At 41.1% G+C, this 21,685-nt stretch overlaps 1 protein-coding gene across 2 annotated transcripts in view; it reads left to right on the plus strand.

Annotated features, from left to right (window-relative positions):
• The first annotated feature begins 1,588 nt into the window (after window positions 1–1,588).
• arhgap24 (Rho GTPase activating protein 24) overlaps window positions 1,589–21,685 on the plus strand; it is a 97,247-nt gene continuing 77,150 nt past the window's right edge. Inside the window, exons 1-2 of one of the 2 annotated variants that reach the window (XM_035392120.1) lie at window positions 1,589–2,394; window positions 14,019–14,221. In XM_035392120.1, coding sequence (XP_035248011.1) covers window positions 14,042–14,221 — 180 coding nt within the window. In that variant the 5' untranslated portion in view covers window positions 1,589–2,394; window positions 14,019–14,041. Of the gene's footprint in view, window positions 2,395–14,018; window positions 14,222–21,685 lie in introns of those variants that run through there. The other variant, XM_035392121.1, reaches the window with a different exon arrangement.

Below are 21,685 nucleotides of genomic sequence, written 5' to 3' on the forward strand. Positions count from 1 at the left end.
GACACTAAGATCATTCCATTAAGAATAAATGCAACTAATAGGGTGTAAATACCACCCTAGCATTATATGTGACTTGAAAACATCTGAAATTATTAATCTCCCTGGAGCTGAATAAGAAATCAGAAATGCAGCAATATGTGAGCGTTGTCAGCCTCTGTCACAGAATGTTTCAAAATGGACAATTGGGAAACAGAGCATTGTATTTTCCAGTGTGACTAAATAAGACATAATGACTTCAACAAAGTGGTGACAGTAAATATTCTATGAACCATTACTCATGCAGTGGACTGGCTTGTGCCATTTCACATTTGCAGTTATCAGTGTTCTTCGAAACGAAAGACAAAGATAAGTATAGGTTTGACATGTGAGAGGTGCAAGTGATATCCCAGTTTTCTGCTTACTGAATACATTCGTCTCATGTGCTTCCGAAAATGAGGCGCTCTCTTTTGGCCAGTGTTGATATTGTCAGCTGCACAGACAGAGCTGCTTTCTACCTTCTACCATTTTTTATACAGCTATTTCTGACACATATTCCACTGGATATATTTGTAGAAGGTAAGATTTTGATTAATTTAAATTTGGAAAAACTCAGCGTAATGAGTATAAATGTGAGGCTTGCAAAGAGAAAGTTGGCCAAAACTTGTGTGGATATAGTTCGGAGGGACAGAAAAAAACCCTTATCAGATTAACTAAGCATTGTTTGTGTTCCGTAACTCTGTTTTCAGGACCTCAACCATCTAAAGCCATAAAAATAATCAATAAAATCTATATCATTCTGCCACTTCTCCAGAATGAATTTCCACATTTCCATGTGAAACCATGGACTGTACTGTAAGCTGCTGTACCGTTTCTTTTTCAAAAGGTCATGACTAATTTGTCCATCACATTTAATTTAAATTAAATCCAAATTTACCCTGTCACAAAATGTAATATTAGGCTACCTGAAGTTCTTTCTTAAGAACTCATTGTTCATTCTGTCTTATTCCAGTGTTAACATTGGTCTGCATTGAGATTTCTCAAAAATCCTGTGTTCCAGTATTGAACTAAGAGAAGCAAAACTGTTTTGTGCTCCTGCCAGTTAGCTTGTGCACTTTGATTACGTTGGCGTAATGAAGTACTCCTGGGTATAACAATGAATGCCACAGTAGTAGAATTTCTTAAAGGGCCTCATCAAGCTAGCGCATTATTTTATAGTTGCCATTCTTGTCTCAGTAATAAGGACCTATGCCTGATGCCGTAAGAGATTTAACCACCACCTTATTCTGTGTTAGCTCCTCAAGGGTGCGCCATGACAGAGACAGTAGCTGTTGCGCAGCTGTCCACCGGCCCAGAGCAAACAAATAAATTGCTTTCTGTTGCTGTTTGTTATTTGTACAGCTGTGGTAGCACAAGTTTCTGAACTCCGGCTGTCTGTCCTGCGACCAATCACAGTGTGCGGGTGACAGCGTGCCGAGAGGCTTGGCAGAGCCGTCTCAGAGCACTGGCGTTTTCTGAAGCTTCAGGTGGAATTTTTCCCGCTGGGGGAACTGCGCCACTGGGAAAGAGAGGGTGAGACCCTTGTGTGAATGAGAGAGAGGGAGGCTGAGCCCTTGTGACAGAGAGAGAGGGGGAGAAAGGGAGAGAGAGTCTCCCTGAGTGAGGATGTCAGTGAGTGTGTGAGACAGAAAGAGTGGCATAGTGAGTAGTGAACAGAGTTCCCAAGAGAGACAACAGTGAAAGAGAGAGAGAAAAAGCCCCTGAGAGAAATTGACAGAGAGAGAGCCCTGAGAGAGAGAGAGAGAGAGAGAGAGAGAGTGACTGAAGAAGGGCTGGCAGCGTGTGTATGGAGGGAGGGGGCTGGCAGTTGCCTGGGTGGAACCTGAAACCTGAGGCTGTAGAGTGCGCGAGGGCCGTGTTCAGTCAGAGCCGTTCGCTCCAGACTTCCTCAAACATGCTCACACAAACACCCGGCGCCTCCTCCCCTGCACGCAGCCTGCCTGCTGCCTGACTTCCCCGGGACTGTGCTGGCTGTGCTCGGCACGCAGGCTGCTGCTCCAGGCGCCCCGTGCGGCTGCGCTGCGCCGACTGCATCTGCGACCGTGACTGCGTCTGCGACTGCTGGCCCCCAGAGACCCCCGGCACGCAGATGGTCTGACCAGTCAAGGGAAAAGTTTATGACAGCTCGCCTCGCCTCCCCTGCGCTCCAGACCCCAGACCGCCGTCCTGCTCCGCGGCAGCTGAGCCGCTGTATGGGGGTGACAGAAGCAGCGACTCTGCCCCACCGCAGCCTCTCTCTCCCGGACTGCTTCTCTCTCGCTGAGTAAAGTGTGGATTGTCAGTCTTTTTCCTTTTTTTTTTTCCTTCCTCTCGTTTTTGTACCTCACTGCTTCTGGACTGTCGGGTCAGGTTTCAAGGGTACGTACACAGATGCGTTAGTGTGCCTGCGTGCGTGCGCATGTGTGTGCATGTGTATGTTTGTGTCTGCTTGTCTGTTTTTGTGTAGGTACTGTATCTGTGGGTTTGTGTGCCTCTCTATTGTAATTGTTTTTAGACAGGACAAGTTGCTTTCTCATGCTTCTCTTCTGAGCTACAGACTCTGAATGCTATTACATGTCACTAAACCTGTGCTGAACGTGGTTTATCCTAAGAAAGAAAGAATGCACACTTGTTTATATGTGTCAGCTTGTATTCTGTTTCAGTGAAGACAGTTTACTGAGAAACTGTGACTGATTCAGTGACTGCATGGATCATTTTCCTTTCATACAAATGCTATACGAAACTAATGCAAATAGTTTTCGTCACCTCCGATTTTGGTTCTGTGAACGAGGTTTTCATGTGAATAGATAATATAGTCCGGCTTCAGGTATGGTACTTTATTTGAATATCTGCTGTGTAAATGATAACAGATAAGCAAGTACCTGTTTAGATGGGTGCAAACATCCTGAAATGCAAACTTTGTTATTATACTGTAGCACCATCACCAGAAAAATATATGTTCTTTTCCGCATTACATTTTAACTGTATGTGATTAACACAATTTACTATTGTCCATGCTTGCTCAGACTACATTCAGAAAGGGCGCAATTAACAATGGCACAATTAGTCATGACACAATTAGTATTCATTCAGCAGGTGATTCCTTATTCATGGGCAGTGCAGTGAATTTCAGTGAATTGATGAAAGCAGAAACAGCCAGATTTCAGACATTTCTGACATTAAGAAACTGAGCTGAAATACTTGTGTGTGTGGGTTAAACTACCGCATGCCAGTCCTCGTGTTCAGCTGGGAACTAGAAAAGGAAAATGAAGCAGAGATGTGCCCCTCAACTGACAAGTCTCAAGGACAAAGGCACGCACAGAGGATTAGTTCAGCGCTGACAGATGAATCAGCAGTCTAAATGTGTCTTTCAGGGAGCTATTACAAAAGCCAAAAAAACGTACACCCATTCTTAAAATTACCGGTGAACGGATCCTCATTACAGAGCGCAGTCTCCATCTCTGATTGAATTAAAATAGTTCCCGCATTACTTTGTGCCGGCTATCGAATGTCCCCGAGCGAGGTTCGCAGCGAGCGCCGTCCCCTGTGGATTATTATCATTCCCAGTGTGAAGACGGTGGGAACGAATGCGTCCGGAATCAGGAATGCTTCGCAGCGCCCGGAGGATCACGTTGCTATCAGCTGCCAGGAGAGAGAAGGATCAGCGCTATCCGTTTATATGGGGGCATTGTAGACGCGCCGCTGCCGCTAATAAAGTTTGCAGAAAGGACAGTTAGCGCAGCTGAGGATCCGAGGCTGTGATCGTATGACAGACGGGACGGTGGCAGGCACGCTCGCACGCAGACACACGCAGAGAGGCGCACACACACGCATGAACAGAAGACGTCTGAGTCACCCACAAGGAGGGTATTTACGGCGCTCGCACGCGCGCCGTGTGATCACTGAGAAGCGCTTCTGCTGCCGGGGGCTGAGTGAAGTTTGTTTGGTCTGCCCGTTGCGTACTGCAGCAGTTAGCGGAAGAGCAGGGTGCCTGCGGACAGGTTCTGAGCTACAGCAGAAGCGGGGCTGCCTCCCCACACTGCTGTTCCAGTCCCTTACTCCTGCCCTGAGAACGCCCTGCCAATTAGCCCTGGACCCGAGCCAAGCCACATGCGCTTATCCCACAGGACTGTGCCAAAATGACATAAGACTGACTTTAACAACACTGCGCACAGTCTGAGGCTGAGTAGAGTCGCAGACAAAAACAGGCCGTACGCATTTATTTTTATATGCATTCTGTGGATTAATGACGGACGGCTTAGCAGACGAATTTCCGCCAACGTTCGAGGTCGCTAAAATGGGATGAGGCATGCCTTCAGTCTCTGCTGTGAAAGTTTCTGTTGTTCAGCTCTTCATCCTGTTCTTTTTCTTTAGTTGTATTTTAGTGTTTGTAGCAGTGTGAAATCAAAGACTGGTGTTCAGAGGCTCTTGTTCAGGCAGTGTAGTATGTTGCTGTGTTATGTGGGGTTTGTGAAGTGTTTTTGGACTGTCTGGTTTTGAAAGGGATATTTTTTGGTTTTTAACCCTGCTGACCAGTGCTGACTAGTCTGACTTTGCGGTCTGGCACATTACGGTCACGGATCTGTTACTCAGCTGAGTCACACACAAAGGGACAAAGTATGACTGTGGATGAATCCACACTATTCACTAATTCCTCATCAGAGGCCTGTTAGTCAGAATTAAAGCACAATATAACATGGTCACAAGTGTCACAGAAATAGCTTTATGGTAAATCCTTATATATACTGTATTTACGGTAGACTTGAGGAAAAACATAAAAGAGTACTGTTCATACAACAATTGGTGCATGAGTACTTTTAGCATTTTTAAAACATATTGTTTATTTGCTTCTGGCAGAGCCCTCTCTGTAGCCTCCCTGCATGAACACAGCTCCACAGGAAGGTACCCATCCTCACACCCCACTGTCACTTCAGCATGGCCTCTCAAATGAAACTCATCCTCCCAGCAACATTCAAATTTCAGAGGAGCCAGCGGCTCGTTACACAGACTTCTGAGTCATCGGTCTGCTTTGTAAATATGCATAAAAGAAAAACAACCACAGGCTGATGTTTTTGATGTTAGTGGCAACACTCGGAGAATGCTTCATATTCATATTCTCAACAAAGCTCCGTGTGTACTTTCCAAATTTATTGTGTGTTGTGCGACCGTTGTCTTTTTAGTTATGAACAGTTGTTGTTTTTGTTTTTTTTTTTCCCTTGATGGGAAACATGATATGATAGACTGGTTTGTTCGGATCTATGCTTTGCGAAGTGCATTGCCCGTTCTGTTTGACTATCGCCCCCCTGCATGTTTGAGCTTGTCATGGAGATTGCTCTTACCCTGGTGCTATTTCTGCAGTGTTTGACCATGGGAGGCTTGACTCTGAAAAGAAACCATTCTAACTGCTCTTTGTATATTCAGCCCCCTACGTTTAAACGGATGCCCACACTGTACTGTGCCCTAAATCTACTGCAAATTCAGAGAGAGCCTCCTTACATACTTAATCATCCATTTATACTGGACTTCCTGCAGTGATTTGTGCCTGGGCCTGTGAGTTGGGAAGAATTAGGAGTTCAGTACAAGACATCTTCATTTGTTTTGGTAAGTGGAAAAATGAACACATCTTGAATAAAGACATACATTTCTTCACTAATTCCTTTTATGTGTGGTTCCACTGGCGGGAAGGGATATGTTTAGATTAGGGATAAACCCAAGGCAGTCATTCTCAACCTGTTCTGGACATGTCTCTGTGACTTGTAAAGCAACATAATAGATTCCATTTTGGTTATTTTAAAATGGCCTTTCTGTATTCTGGGCACATCAAACACAGTCCTTATTTAAATATTCTTTCTTACAATAAAATCTTGCCAGGTTTTAAAAAAACTAGTCTGGTACATCTTACGAGACAATACTGTGCTGATAAAAATGTCAGTGCCTTTTAAATGGACAGAACCTGATACTCTACCTGGACTGCGGATTGAGGGCGACTGAATCGCGCTTTTTGATATTGAGCCACCCGTGTGAATACCACTGTACACAAGTGGTAAAAGCTGACCGGCAATTCTCCCCAGACAACTGCAGTGCTGTATATCCTGTCGTCAGACAGACCGTGCACAGCCCGGTTAGACAGCCTAGCATTAGCGGTCTAGCGCTGAAGCTGTTTATTGCAGCAGCTGTGAGACTGGTACCCCAGCCTGCAGACAGACAGATGGTCTGGATAATGGCTTTGGCAGCTTGTTAAAGAATAAAGGAAAAATAAAGAATTCATGCTTCGAGTTCCGCTGGGAATTTTTAAAAGGTCTTAAGTGTTGTTTCAGACAGTAGATTAAAGAGACGATGATAAGCATTCAATGAGGTTCATCCATTGTTGTTAATGGGCCATTCAGGAGAACAAATCAAGGAGCATATTTAACACTTTTTTCCATGCCAGAGAAGTGTCGCACAGCCATTTCCTACCACAGCAACAGCAGAAACCCTGCGTTTTAATCTATGTTTCTCTGTGCCTCTCAGAGCTGCTCTCCGTGAATGGAGCTGTGAAATCAGATCACTTTCCCACAAATGAAAGCTCTAAACAAAGAGATGTCAAATATTGAACAGGGCTTTTGTGGACCAAGAGAGAGGTTCGTGGCATTCCTCTGCAGAGAGCAAACACACTGTGTAAGCAGAGAACACCAATAGGTTCTGGAAGCTAAATTAGCACACCTCCCTCGTGTTGTCTTAGGGTTTCTCCACTGTGCTGTCGTAAGGCTTTCTGAGGGCAGTCTTTAAAAGGAGAGCAGCCAATGTGCGTGTGGATTTGATGGCCGTGTTGAAGTATGGTGGCCGTGCCTCTGTCATCGCTTTGTGTGAGGGAATGAGCCTCAGTCTTTGCACTGGGTCTGTGCTGAGGGGTGTGGCAGGCACTTGTGAGGGGAGTGTTTGTACAGTTGGGGCTCCTTCTGTGCAATCGTAAACACCATGTGCTTGTGACACGCAGAGAAAACTAGGTAACGCTAGATTGCCTTCAGAAATGTTAAATGTTCACAGTGAGATCCATTCCATGAGTTTTCATTGGAGATATATCATATGGAGCATGGTTGGTGTTTAGACTGTTTAAAGGTTCTCACCATATTTTTCATTGCTCTGTGGTTGTCGTATGACAAAAATACTTTTTAAATTCACGGTCAATACCACTCTAGTTAGCTTCTTGCCCATGCTCTAAGAAGGGACCTTATTGTGATCTAGCTCCAGATACCCATTTGTTTGGCATCCTCTCCGGAAGGTCTTCTCTGTGCTGGTTGCAAAAATGTATCAACTTGTATGAGATTATTTATATTTTTAAATGGATAAGCTGGGGGAGGTTCAAATAGTCTCAGTTCTCACAGTGTAATTTCACACAGGAAGGAGGCTCACGTTGGTAACACTTGTGCTGGGACACACCCGTCAATGAACCGACTAAACCCGCATCAGACTTTGCAGAATATTTTTGTTTTCAGAATTTGCACGGTACTCTGTATATGTGCGAATATTGTGCTGTTGCTGCCTACAGACGACTGCCACGCTCCAGTGAGGGGTCAAATCCACAGTTGACCCCTGAGAAAACCGGAATAGGCGCGCACTATATGATATAACTAGTTTTACTGTTAAGCAAACACAGCTGCTTGTAGACCCTTGTCTGATGTGAATACTCAAGATGGACAAACTGCCCAAGTAAAGTATATGTCGACCTTCAGAGCCAGTGTAACTGTCAGGGAACAGGATGATAATACGTGGCTACTGAGACAATGTTAGATTGAGTTCTTGCCAGAAATATTCAGAGCACTGGCAGGGAGCTTGTTAAAACAATGTCAGATGGAAAGGTTTCAGCTGTTCCCTTGCCAATATGTATTATTCTATTAAATAGGTAGCCGAAGATTTTTAAAATGTCCAAGTCCATTTTGGAGCAGCAGCAGGATGTAAAAAGACCGAACTGGAGCTTTGGTGACACAGGAGTGAAAGAACGATTTGTTTGCTGCAAGCCCCTGTGCAGCCTGGGACTGGCATCTGCACCTGAATGAGCCATTTCAAATTAGCAGATGGATATGAGTCACAGAACAGTGCAATGGAGGGGGGGGGAAAACAAAACTTATCACTATTAGGACTGTGATTTTCATAAATCTTAACATTTTGTGTGTGCGTTTTGTTGCTTAATTGATGGAAACGCATTAGCTGGGCCAAAGTAAAAGCAGGATGAGTCAGGGATGGTGCGTTTTAGCATGCCCTGTACCCTGCTGCTAATCAACAGTACTGAAACACCAACAGAATTTTAATGTCCTACTTCAAGACGACCAAAGCCAGCATTAGTTCCTTGGCAGTGCTGCAGTGAGGAGAGAGGGCCATCGCGATCTATACTGCAGTGGTATAATTCTGTGGCAGAGGCTACTCTACCAAATACTGAAAGTCATGAATTGACTGACACTGTCACGAAGTAAATTCAGTGTGGTAACCTGACGTGAAACCGCTGGTGCTGACTCAGCTACACTACCTTATTTTTAACAAGCAAACAGAGCTTAGCCTAAATTACAGTATTCAGCCTCCCACAATTCAAGTTCAAGCACCAGATGAGGCACGGATTTGGAAAATTTTATTAATCTAATTAAAAATAATATCACTATGCTGACACCATTGTGTTCAGGAAGGCCAGATGTCTGCCCTAATGCCAAACTCTAGCGCCTACCCTAAATGCCTATGCCTGTTCGGCTACCTACAGGGAAATGGAGAGGTGAGCAACATATTCACAGCAAACTATGTGATGGTGTGCCACGTGTGGTTTTCAACTCCACTGCACGCGAATAATAGGCTCCTGAAAATAACCTAATGTTACCAAGAGTGAGAGAAAATCTCCACCAAAAACATGGCAAAACACACCAAATGTGTGAGGGGTGGACCCAATCTCCGTAGAAACACCGATAGAGGTGTTTGACAGACTTACAGCACTCTCACACAATGAAGTGAACCAATGTACTTGCATGGAGTGGGGGTTATCATGTTGTACGCAGAATATATTCATTGAGCAAAACATTGAAGGTAAAACATTATTACATTGGGTGGGCCATTTACAATGTCACAACAACTGCTGTAAATGAAAAAAAAAAAAAAACTTCCCCCGCCACAGTGCGGAATGTTACACATACTCAAATAGTAGACTAGGCAGACCTGGGACAAAAGGAAAATTTCAATACAAATGCCACAGTTTCTCTTGCACTAATGGCAGTTTATTAATTACAGCACAAATGTGTAAACACTCACAGTATGAACATAAAAGCATACCTTAAATAAGACCAACAGAAACTCTAGTTGATACTGGACCATTGGCAGCAAGTTACAGAAATATCTCATCCACAGAGACAAAATGTCTAAAATTCTCTCTGTTGCATTCTCATGCTTCGATTGGTATAATTAATAGGGCAACCACTGAATTACTGGGTGTGTATGTGAGCTGAAGGGTATATGCGTACAATAGGAAATGAATTGATCTGTGGGTCACTACAGCAATAATTACCATAATTGTTAGAGTGCATACAGCTTGACTGGGTTTTCTTTGCCATTTGTCTGATGGCAATTGTGTGATCTTCCAGGAACACTCTGTACAGGCACAATTTGGATGTATTTATTCTAAGAAAAGTTTTTTTTTTTTTTAATGATTCTTTTTCACCTAACTTTTTTAAACCACGGATTGAATTTGCTGAATTAGTTTTCTTAGAAAATTACAAAAGGATATACTTAGTCTTTTCTTCAGCATGTCTCTCTGAGGAATATATGATCTTGTGTTTATAAACATACAGCCCGTGCCAGAATATATCAGTGGTCAGCTTTGCGTCTTCCTTTGACGCATGTTTATGATAGAGGTCACCGTCGCCTGTTCCCACTGCTCCAGTGATGCAGCTAGCGCACGCATGCTGTGTGAGAAAGTTCCATCAAACATTCCTTTCCCAAACAACACTATATCACACCCCCCTAAATACTGCAACAGCTGCATTCTACATTGCTTAAAAACAGTCAAAAATCTGTGTTGTTAAATTGTACCAGGCCCTAAACAGGTGTGTGTGTATATATTTCATATTTCATATTTACCATACAGTCGCATGCAATGACGGACTTCGACAAAAACATGCGAAAAAATACATCTGAATTCCATTTCAAAGCCAGGATTTTCATTTGATTCTTTGCTTTTTTTATGGGTTCGTTACGTCTGAGATGTCATAAATAATACATTGGGCCCTGATGCTTATATTGCGGAACATGTGGGATATTTTATTCATGAGATCCTTGAAAGGGTCCCTTTGAGCTGGTCCTGGGCTGGGAGTGGGGTGCTGTGGGGCAGGGTTAGTGCGGATGTCATTGTCTTTGTCAGACATGGGCTCTTGACCTTGGACATGAAAAATGACACAAGGGCAGATCCAAAAGAACAGCTTGTTACTCCATGTTGTCAGATGATATGTCCCAATCTGAAGAGAACTCTGAAAAGAACACCCGTATTATGGGTGTGAGTCATTTGCATGCAGTAGACACCTAAGGGGAACTGATTTTCTTTTTTACATCAAGTTCCTTGACAACTTCTTTCATCTTGACTTTCATCTTGGTTTCATCATCATGGTGTTAGACAAAAACTTTACATTGGTTTAAAATCCTGCCACCTTGTCCTCTGGTTCACGGGCAACATTTGGATCATAAAATCATACTGCTTAAACACTGCCTCAGGAACCTCAGCAAAACAGGTCTGACAGCATTTAAAAATATGTGTAATTTATTCATACATTTATTAGGGGTAAGTTTTTGCTAATCTTCTGATTTGGCAAGTACCACTGACTTTTTTATTGCTTTGTGCATGCAGGCGTTTCCAGTATAACTTCCAGTGCTAACAGTCTTTGAAAGTGGCACCATAAATTAAAGGCTTATGACTGTGAAAAAGGAGACCAGATGCACACTAATATATCTTGTCTCCTCTTTCTTCATTTCCACCTTGATGGTTCTGACCCCTAAGTTAAAATATTTCTCTCATAGAATGTGTTGGGTTCGTCCATAGCAGTTTGTTGATGGATAAATAGATAGGCATGGGGCTTGGCAGGGGCACAGAGCAGTGGCCTGTGAAGGCACGCTTTTCCTCTGTACCATCAATTAATGGCTGGACCAGGAATGCAAGTGTGCACTAGGCCAAGTATGTGAATCAACCATGTTACTCCATGTAGTGTACACCTGGGCATACCTGGGCAATCTAGTCGTGAGCAGGACACCACTGCTTTTTGAAAGAGGTTCAATTGTTTTCCCCCAAGTTCTTCTTTCCCGTTTGACTGCCAGCAGCCCGAGAGGGAGAGACCGTTACCAAATGGCCTGGAATCCTCAGGCAAGGAGAGCGAAAGGCCCACCATGCTGATAAAGAGGGGCAGAGTCCCTTTGAATAATTTAATGAAACCCAGAACTCAACAGGATATTGCTGGGACGTGGAGCCAACGCGAAGCGTTGTCGCCATGTTGTTGCCGAGGGAACAGTGTGGCGGCAGATCAGAGAAGGCAAAGGCTCACCTCGTGGGCAGACCGCGGTTCTGCACTTGTTCAGCAGATGACGAGAGCACATCTGGACCTCATCTGGGGCTGCTAGTCAACACGATAAAACGGTTGGGATTGTGACGACGTGGCAGGGCAAAGGTGCTGACAGTGACAACGGCTCTGACTGACCGACGCTGCTGCTGTAGCAACGGCAGTAAAAGGAGAATAATGGTCTACATCACAAACTATACAATGTCCTTTCTATAGTTCAAGATTTTGTTTAAGATGTCCTTCTTTGGTGATAAGTCCATTGACATAGAGGACTGAATGAATTCTGCAGTATCTGCAATGTACTACAATGGCCTATGATTAGTTAACTACATATGTGAAAATGATTAGGGTATGAATGTATCAAGACAAATGTAGCAGTGATATGACTTATTTTGGGTCTTGTTTATAACCCTGAGGAAGAACATAAAGTTTATTTGCAAGAAGATTGCATTTATTTGTAATGTTTAAATAGCCTCTCTTGACATTTACAGTTCATTTTATGGTGACTCTTTAATATTTATAAATGTTTCATCCTACTGAATTGTTTTCAAAATACTTGGTGTGTCAAGGACCAACTCACGTATGTTGGTGTCTTTGGAAAAAACTCTTGGTTCCACAGCAGAATATTTAATAAATGAATCACCATTTACATTCAGAGCTTTGGCATGAGTCCTCAGCAATGATTTTCATGACTAAATGATCAGGGGATGATTATCATACAAATGTAGGCTCATAAAAATGTTTTCACACTACCAAATGGCAGTCTCACCATAATGTTCTTGTTCTAGCTAAAAATGTTAGATGTTTTAGGCCAAGAGTGCACATTAAGGGCTGATCCATTTCAGAGCTTTGTGCCAACTTCTGCTCTTAATGAGTTAATTAACTCAATCATGTCTTGGCCTGACATTTGTAAACATGCCAGCTACAGCTACAGACTGCAAGTATACCCTAAAGTGAATCCTGTGCTCAAATATAGGAGTGAACTAGCATAGTTTATAGAGCTGTCAGAAAACTAAAACTAAGGTAATTGGTCGGAAGAGAAACCAGCACACCCTCCAGAATTGTGCCGTTCTGTTTTAGTCCAACGAGGTGGAAAGGAATTTATGCTGTTAAGAGAGGGAAAAGCACACTGAAAGGGACCTAAGTAAGACTGTCAATCAATCCCTCCTCATAAATGCAAATGGCATTTTACTTTGTTGGATGCCTCTAAGGTGGGAACTGTGACCAGAACCCAGTGCCCTGGAGACGATGTTAGATGTGGAAATTGAGCTGGATCGGGGCTACAAAATCAAGTTGCATAACACATTTGGGTCTGAAAAAATGCTAGAATCTGAAACTTAAAATTTAGAATCTGGCTGTTTGGGTGTCTTAACATTGACATAGACATAAATAGTGTATTTTTTATTAGAATATTCCCCTGATTTTGATGTCTTTTAGTTGATGATTGTTGATATTTTCTCACAAATGCATGTACACAGTAATTCACAAATGCTACAGGTCAACAACCAACAGCTTTTAAAATTTGATAAATATTCTAAAACTGTACAATCATTTCCTGGCACCCAGTGATTCTTAAATTTAATCGAATATACTACCCATATATTTTCACATAATGCACTATTATAATTATTAAGGGATTTCAAGGGAAATTGGACACTCCTTACATTGATTAATGCGTTTCAGTCCACATTAGTAACACTGAAAAACATATAGCACATTCACATTACTTCAGCACTAAACTGTCACGCTACAGTATATCTGTCATGTGAAAGGTCACCAAAACATACTGCTGACCAGAGGATTCCATATGTTCTCTGGTGCTCACACTTCTAAGTAGACTTGCATGGTCGATTTGTAGCCTGAATGGCATGTAAATCAAAGTTTGTTGTGGTTGGGGGGAAAACGTGCAAGTTTTCTGTCTGAGGAGCAATTGCACAGAATGGTAACAGTGCTGTTGTGTAAGTGGACTAGAGCAGGGTTTACAGTGTACTAAAAGAGTGGAGAAGCAGGCCGGACCAAAGTTTGGCTTTTACAGTTATCTGCTCTTGGAACACATCCACCCAATTTTCAAATCCTTAATCTCTGTGCATATCAAAAACAGACATATGTCTTGCATATTTGCTTATCTGGTAAAATTCAAATTCTAGTTTTTAATATAGCCAAAAAAATAAATGAAAGAAAGAAAATTGTTATAAGGTTATATCAGATCTACCTTGAAATGTCCTTCCTGTTGTTTGGGTATGTGTGGCTGGGCTTACCTTTCTGGCTATGTGAAAAATAGGTTAGGTCTCTATTCAACTGAAGGGAGAAAATTGGAAGGTTAAAGGATCTGAAATGAGAACAGAATGCAGCTAGATGTGATCTCTTGCGCAAAAGGCTGGTTTTTCAACCTGCACCTTATGAACCTAATTTTTTTTTGCTCTTTTTGTTCTTTTCTCCTCACTCTAGAAGAAGAAAGCTTTGGACTTACAATGGAAGAACAGGCTGTCTCCAATAGCAGCCCCCAGCACAGTCGGACACGGCAGAATGTCATCAGGTGTGGGTGGCTAAGAAAGCAAGGGGGCTTTGTCAAGACTTGGCACACACGCTGGTTTGTCCTCAAGGGAGACCAGCTTTATTATTACAAAGATGAAGAAGAGACAAAAGCACTGGTAAGTAACCCTTTTTTTACACATACTATTTAACGATCTCTACAGTGCTTCTTTAAGCAATGATGTCAAACTACTCTGAAACTTATTACAGCAGGGGAAAAGAGCAAGTGTCCCATTTTTCACTTCTGCAGACTGATGGGATGTGGAGTTCTGATGTTTTAGCGTTGTTTGTGTCCTATGATCGCACTTTGTCTGACAGGAATTACGGAGGGCGCATAATAAATATACTTTTGCTTTTTGCCCTTTTCTGTTTGTTTTGTTTGTTTTTGCAGTCTGGTTCCAGACAGTCTTGTACATGACAGAGTCTGAATGTACTGATAAATATAACATCATGTGCTACCTATGCAGAATTAATGTTTGAAAAATATGACAAAATATCTGCTATCCAGAAGGATGCCCTACTTTACTCTTTGTCACGTAGGTGCATTGTGATTTTGTTGTGTATTTTCCAAAACTCTAAGGTGACAGTGAGCAGTAATCAGTGTTCTACTGATCTCCAGTATGAGAGACTGTCTTCCCCTCTTCCCCTCACGAATCTGCACCTCACAGCAAACCAAGGGTGCACTTAAGACAATGAACGCATGATTTCTGTTATAATGCAAAGTTCCCATTGAAAAACCATTTCTGGTGCACACTGGTGCAACACTGAGGTAATGAACATATGCTTACAACTGTCCCCTACCTACTATATTTGGGAAAATATAGCTTTTACAAACATACGCACACACATGCACACATACACCTACACCTACACACGCACACACACCCAAACACACACACACACACACATGCGCACACACCCAAACACACACACACACGCACACACACTCACTCTCTCTCACACACACACACACACACCTAATCAGAAATTGGGATACTGCTTTAAATAAAAAAACCAGCAAGTCATTTGTAATTCAACCTTAATTGGATAGCACTGCTGGCAATCAATGCATGAACACTGTGATTGGAGCACATATCTTTAACCAGCCCCTTCTTGGCTGTATACCACTCATAAATCATATGCACAAATGCTTCAGTGGTTTAACGGTCCCTGATCAAGTCTTATTTTCAAGTGAATGAAAAATCCTTGTTCGCTACACATTTTATTGTTTTTGGTCTGTGTATCTTTCCATATTGAATGATCTCATAAGAAGAATAGTACCATGTAACAAGCTCGCCGTCTCTCCAAGGGAGCAATTATTGTCGAGATGGTAGGCTTTAATGGAGAAACTGTGGTTCAGACACAATGTTTCACAAGCAAATCATTTTAAGGAGTATGTTGTCATTAGTGATACATTTGAAAAAACTTTTAATGTGCACCGTGTGCTGTGACAAAATTAATTCATTTATTTTAACAACCTGTGCTTATGTCATAGCAAGTTACTTTACAGCTTGGTTCATTCAGGCATTGTTAATGTTTGTGAAACATTGTATATCAAATTGTATAGCATTGTATATCAAATTGGGAAAGCTTAAACTTTATCATAAACATATATTTTCTAAGTACAGCTCAATAAATCTTTCCCCCTTTCACTATAAATAAAAGTAGACTACAGTTCCATCAGAGAAATGCACCCAAATGTAATTTGTCTCTGAATAAGTGCCATGTTATTATTATTATTAGTAGTAGTAGTAGTAGTACAGACACAAAATGACAAAAAATTAAAATAAAAGCTTCAAGCTACATGGTGATGCAGGGACTATTTTGATTACTGGGTGAGGGTAGTGAATTTCATATTCATTTAGTAGGGCAGTTCTATATTTTTTATTTGGTTTGGCTACAAACCACTGAACAATAGATCACACAGATGGCACAAACGGTGAAACCTATTCAAAATCGTATGTTATAGGCCTATGTACTATATATTGCATACATGTTATTTTCTAATTTGTGTTGCATATTCTGGCCTGGATTATAAATATATTCACAGTATATGAGATTTAAGTTTATCAGATGTTTTTCATGGCAAAATGGCTGCACTAGGATGGAATTTTCCCTTCTGGGTATAGAGTACCTACACATCTGCAAGTACTAAATCACCTGGGTACTTCAACTTTTTGATAAACCACTGTTGTTTTCAGCATGGTCTTTGCATAATCTATTTCTGGAAATTTCATGTGCATTTCTTCAATGTCTTTAGTTACAGGCAGCAAACAGCAGAGCTTTTCTGTTCTTTGAAGCTCCAGTTATGTCTTACAGTATTAGTTTACTTATATTTAATGGGTTGTTAAAACTTCTTTCTACCTATGAGTGATTTTACTCATGTTAAATTACAGTTCCAATTTACACCTCTTTTTGGAGTGAGAATATATCTTTATTTTTTTTATTAAAGACATGAGAAAATGAGAACTTGAGATTTTTAGAATTCCTAACACATAATGAAAATTCCAGGGATCTTAATTTCCTTGGTTCTACAATCTCTATTTCTGGATTGATATTAATCAAAGGTGGACATTTTAATTTTTCAAAAACTTCCAGGAAGTCTCATCCATCCTTTTGTATGGCTTTGTGCTATTTCCTGTTAATTTTGTGTTGTGCCAGCTGTCAGCCAATTTCCAATTGATGCAATAATTAGTTGAGTAAGCTTTGCCTTTGCCTGCTTCAGTCAAAATGGCTGTGACTGTGCAAATCAGTGTTAGACAAGTATGAAAGACACTGTCTCTCTGTGTCCTACTTTATGTCCTGCTCTTGTTCATTCTGAAGCCGTTGTACTATGATTGGCATCAGAGTATAGGCCCTGGCTGTGATGTGTGAAACAAAATGGATGTCTGGTAAATACCCTCAGGACTCCATCCAAATTTCACAACTGCCAAGTTGGACCATTCCTAACAATGCCAGTTTTCACAATCCTGCATTGTTTCCATCAGATTATTGTGATTATATCACAGGTAGCCCCAAATAACTAACAGTGTGATAGGCTATTTGGAAAAATTGAGAAACAAATCCATGGGGCACATGCTAAAATTCACATTCTGACTAGGGGTTAAATAGTCAGCAACATAGAGGCATAAACTGCTTTGAATTTGTTCAAATGGGCACTGAAGCAAAATAGCAAGCTTTAGAACTAGCAATGTGAGCATAGAGATCCAAAGCTACTTTAATACTAGAGCCAATACTAGAGCCAGCTCGTTCTGGATAAGGGAGGGTTAAAAAATTAGTAATACGGGATCGTGGGACGGTGATCTCATAGAGATCGTCGTAAGAACCTAAAGAGCAAGTGGCCACTGGTGCTGTAGTTCAGGTGTGTTACATCTCAGTAACCCCCCCCTTTGGGGGAAAGAGAGAGGATATCCACCTGACTACACAATGAGGGAGGCAAAAGTGACATGTGCGGTCACTGTGACCCATTAGACAGCACACAGATCGCCAGGGTCATGCTTATTATCTGCCTCCTGTTGGCCTCTGGCTGTGAAGGTGCATGGATGGCAGAGGTGACAGGACCATAATATAAAAACAAGGCTGTCAATCAGTGCTTGGAAAAAAAAAAGAAATATGAGGCCTAATTTTGTTTGGGTCTATGTGTAATATGGCTATTTTAATACACTAAAGGCACAATGCTTCACAAAGTGACCAATCATTAAGCTACCATGATACCAAATACAGTAGATGCTGCACCATGCATATAAAACAAGCAAGAGTTTCTTTAATTGCTGTTAATGACAGCGTTATAGCAAGCCCGCCCAGTGTTGTGGCAATCATAGACAGCCTATTTTTCAAAGATATTGTTATTTAGTTATTTTGTTCATCCCTTCTGCCTCATATGGTGGCCCCTGCTGGTTGTTATGAGTGTGAAAGGGCATGACAGGAAGGTGCTAGCAATGCTAATCTTTTTATATTTAATATATGTGAGAATGAAATCTTCATTTCAGGTGGACCACATCAATGTCAGATGTAGATTCTCACTATTTCCTGTGAATAGAAACTAACTTTGAATGCTCATATTAAAGATGAGCTCTGCACTCCCTAATCTGTTATTTCAGATGTGGCCTTTATTCTCAAACACACAATATGTTTTTTGCATGATACGTGACCATATTAACAGCCTATGTAAGAAATAAGTTACTTGAATTGTACTGAAGGACTGATAACACACTGAATGGATTCCCTTGACCATATATTTGAGTCAGGGGAGAACAGTAAAATAAAGTGTATTATAGCTAATTTGTTTGATTAAATAGCTTTTTGAAAATATGAGTATTGTGGAATAATTGCATTTAGTAAGAGATGTCTCTCTTGCTACAAGGAAATGGTGAGCATGGTGTTGAAGTGTGAAGAGCTGTAGAAAGTGTATCAATTTACAAGAATTAAAATGATATATGCTTAAGCATTCCATTAGTTGCTGTGGTAGGCAGTTCTGGTTTGCTACAAAACAAAGAAATGTACTGCTGTACTTGCATGCTGTGAAAAGTTAATCTAAAATTATGGTGGGAGGACAGTCATGCGTGTTTCAGTTGACGCTTGATTTTGCATAGATATTCATAGGCCGAGCTGCAGCACTTCTTCATTTTTCAGTTTCTGTTTGCAGGGATGTGAAGGGCTGATTCAATCAAATTCAATCAGAAATAGTGGAAATAATCAGTAGATTTCATGATATGATATGAAGTGGTACTGTCTTAATTTATTCTTGTCTTGGATCACACACATTGTGCAGGACTCCCCTTTATATTTAAAATACTACTACCTCGTCCGGCACACCTGTCGCAGTAGGTGTGCAAGAGTCTTTTTTTATACTAGAATCATACCTGAAATTGCTTGAAATATGTCTTGAGAGATAAGGAGATCTGCCATTTGCCAAATGTAGCTCTATTGCATTACACCTTCATATTTGATTGCTAGATTTTCTTTCTGGAGAATTTCAAAATTGTTTCATCATTTTAGTAGTTGGTTCAAAGAAACATGACAGCACAAGTCTCTTTGAAACATTAATTCAAGGTGTTTGATCTTTTGTAAATGCTATAATTCTTTGAATATCAATGAGGGACACAATGTTATGCCCTCAGTTCCAACACACTTGAGTGGCTAATTTAACAAGGTATGTCTTTTTACTCACCACCTCATCTGCTGCTAGTTTGAAGCTTGTCTTGTGGTTATATTTCTACAGTGGGCGGTGGGCTGGGGCTCTTCTAAATTACATCCAGATCACACAAGAGAGAGAAAGAGAGAGGACTTTACCATTACATTTCAGCTCAGTGCTCAATAATAAATATTGCTAAAATACTGCAACCCCATCAACAGCAGTTGACACCACATGGTACTACATACCTGGAGAAACAAACGTTACAGTGCCTGTCTGCTTAGATGAAACTTAGTTAAAACTTAAAGAAAGTTAAACAGACATTTCTAAAGTACTCAAAGATAACCGCAATATGCATTTAAAATCCATTTCTGGGAAATGTTTAATCCATGGGGGGCAGGATAAATATACATGAGCATTACTTTAAGCATTAGTTTGTCCAATATATTTTTAAGTTAAGATGTTATTTAAAAGCCCAGTGAATCATCAGCATAAGACATAATATTTTCTCAAGCAGTAGTATTATCTATTTTGATCCAACTACCTTATTATAATCCATATAAGATACCCGTTCCTTTTAATGTTTTTTGGCATTCTACCAGTTTACACTGGCATGCTGTTATAATTAAGACATCAGAATCCAGCACTTATATATATATATATATATATATGTGTGTGTATATAACTTTGTAACATGAGATTACTGAGGTGTATTGGGAATTCAGATCTCATTACCCTGATGGGAACGTAAAGTGCATACTGTAGCAGTGTTACACGGACCCTGCAATCATGTACCTGTGATTTACTAGCTCTGTCAACCCCTGGAGGTTTTTTGATCACAGTTATTCAAAGCACCAATACGACCTGTGCATGTGTAGGTCTGCTTTCTGTTTACACTTCTTTCCCATGAAAAAATGGATTTCCTGCGAATGTTATGATTTATGTTATGACTTGATTCATAATCAGTTTGTGAGTGTCCAGCTTTATCCAGGTCTACACAGAACTTGTAGAACAGGTTCAATTTAAAAGGAAATGAATTAATTTCAGTTGCCTACCCAAGAGCAACTATAAATCGATGGAAAATGTTTATACCTTCAAAAGGTAAAAATGAAAACATCAAATAATTGTAAACAGGGATAACAGTGTTAGTTAATTATTAATGAGTTAATTAGTTAATTATTCTAATGAATGTGTTCATTTTTCGTTTTTCGATTAGTTATTTCATTATGTTAATATTTTACGCTGTTTTGTTGTTTTCCTTTAAAAATGCAGGAAGTAGACCAGGCAGTTTAGTGTCGAACTTGAGGATGCATATCATTAAACGACTTCTGATGTGGGCGTACCTGCAGACAATAACATTAGGTTGGTCGTCGAAATAGTGTCGTATGACTACTAGCTAGCAAAACCGAAAATGTCTGAGGACGAAGGAGATTTTGTTTTTCATCATGGGATTGTTGTGCCCTATCGACTCGTGCCGGAATACACAGAAGAAAAACTGGCTAATTTGCAGGCTGATCGTGCGAGAGCAAGTCAGGAGCAGGTCGAGATTGAGGAAACAGGCTATTCCCAGGACAAACGGCAACTGGTGGTAGACATCCTATGTATCACAGACAGACACGATAGCGTTAGCCAGCCCGCATAGTACCTACCTCAAGCGGTTCAACCAACGATGGGAAAACGGTGGGTACAGCTCCAGGCTTCAGACGGCCACCTTGGTAGTCGGTGCCTTCAAAGTGGTTGCTGCATACCCTTAGTCCTCATTTGCTAACTTCTTCGGCTGTTATGTTGGGGTGTCTGATTACATCCAGCCATGTCTGGCACAAAGTTGCATCGCGTGGAAAACTATGAAAATGTGCTTTCAAGTAAAGTTTATTATAACAACCGGGTACAATGCACCTCATTTTTACACTGGTATCGCATCAAACAAAAGCTAGCAGACGTTAGTTTGTTCGATTTCAACGCTAAGTTAACGAAATGTTTTGCTTCGCTTCTTCTCGATTTTGCTGCGAAACAAAATCGAAGAAGAAGAAAAAACCAGAAACTGTACTACTATGTGGACTTGCCCTAAAAAATAGATCTTTGTTTCTAATGTTAGGCATTTAAAATGAAATCACTAATTGACAAATGAAGGGCGACACATTCATTAGAAGGACAATATCAGTCATGAGAAGCAGAAGTGTTATAAAGTGCAATTCCTCTTTAAAGACAGATGATTACTGAATCCATTTTTCTGGCCTTTTTAGGAGTGCAATATTAATGTGTGGGCTTTATATGATTCCGTGACTGCTGGTTATCAACCAGAACCATGTATACTTATCATTCACTGTGAGTCCAGACAACACTTTTTCCCAAACGGCCTTTTATGACTTTTCCTTGAATTGAGCCCTGACTGCCCACGTTCACAACGGGATCACCCTCCGGTGGCTCTGGTCTGGGAAATTCTGCAGGG

The sequence above is a fragment of the Anguilla anguilla genome, chromosome 14 (assembly GCF_013347855.1).
Source record: "Anguilla anguilla isolate fAngAng1 chromosome 14, fAngAng1.pri, whole genome shotgun sequence".
Taxonomy (NCBI): domain Eukaryota; kingdom Metazoa; phylum Chordata; class Actinopteri; order Anguilliformes; family Anguillidae; genus Anguilla; species Anguilla anguilla.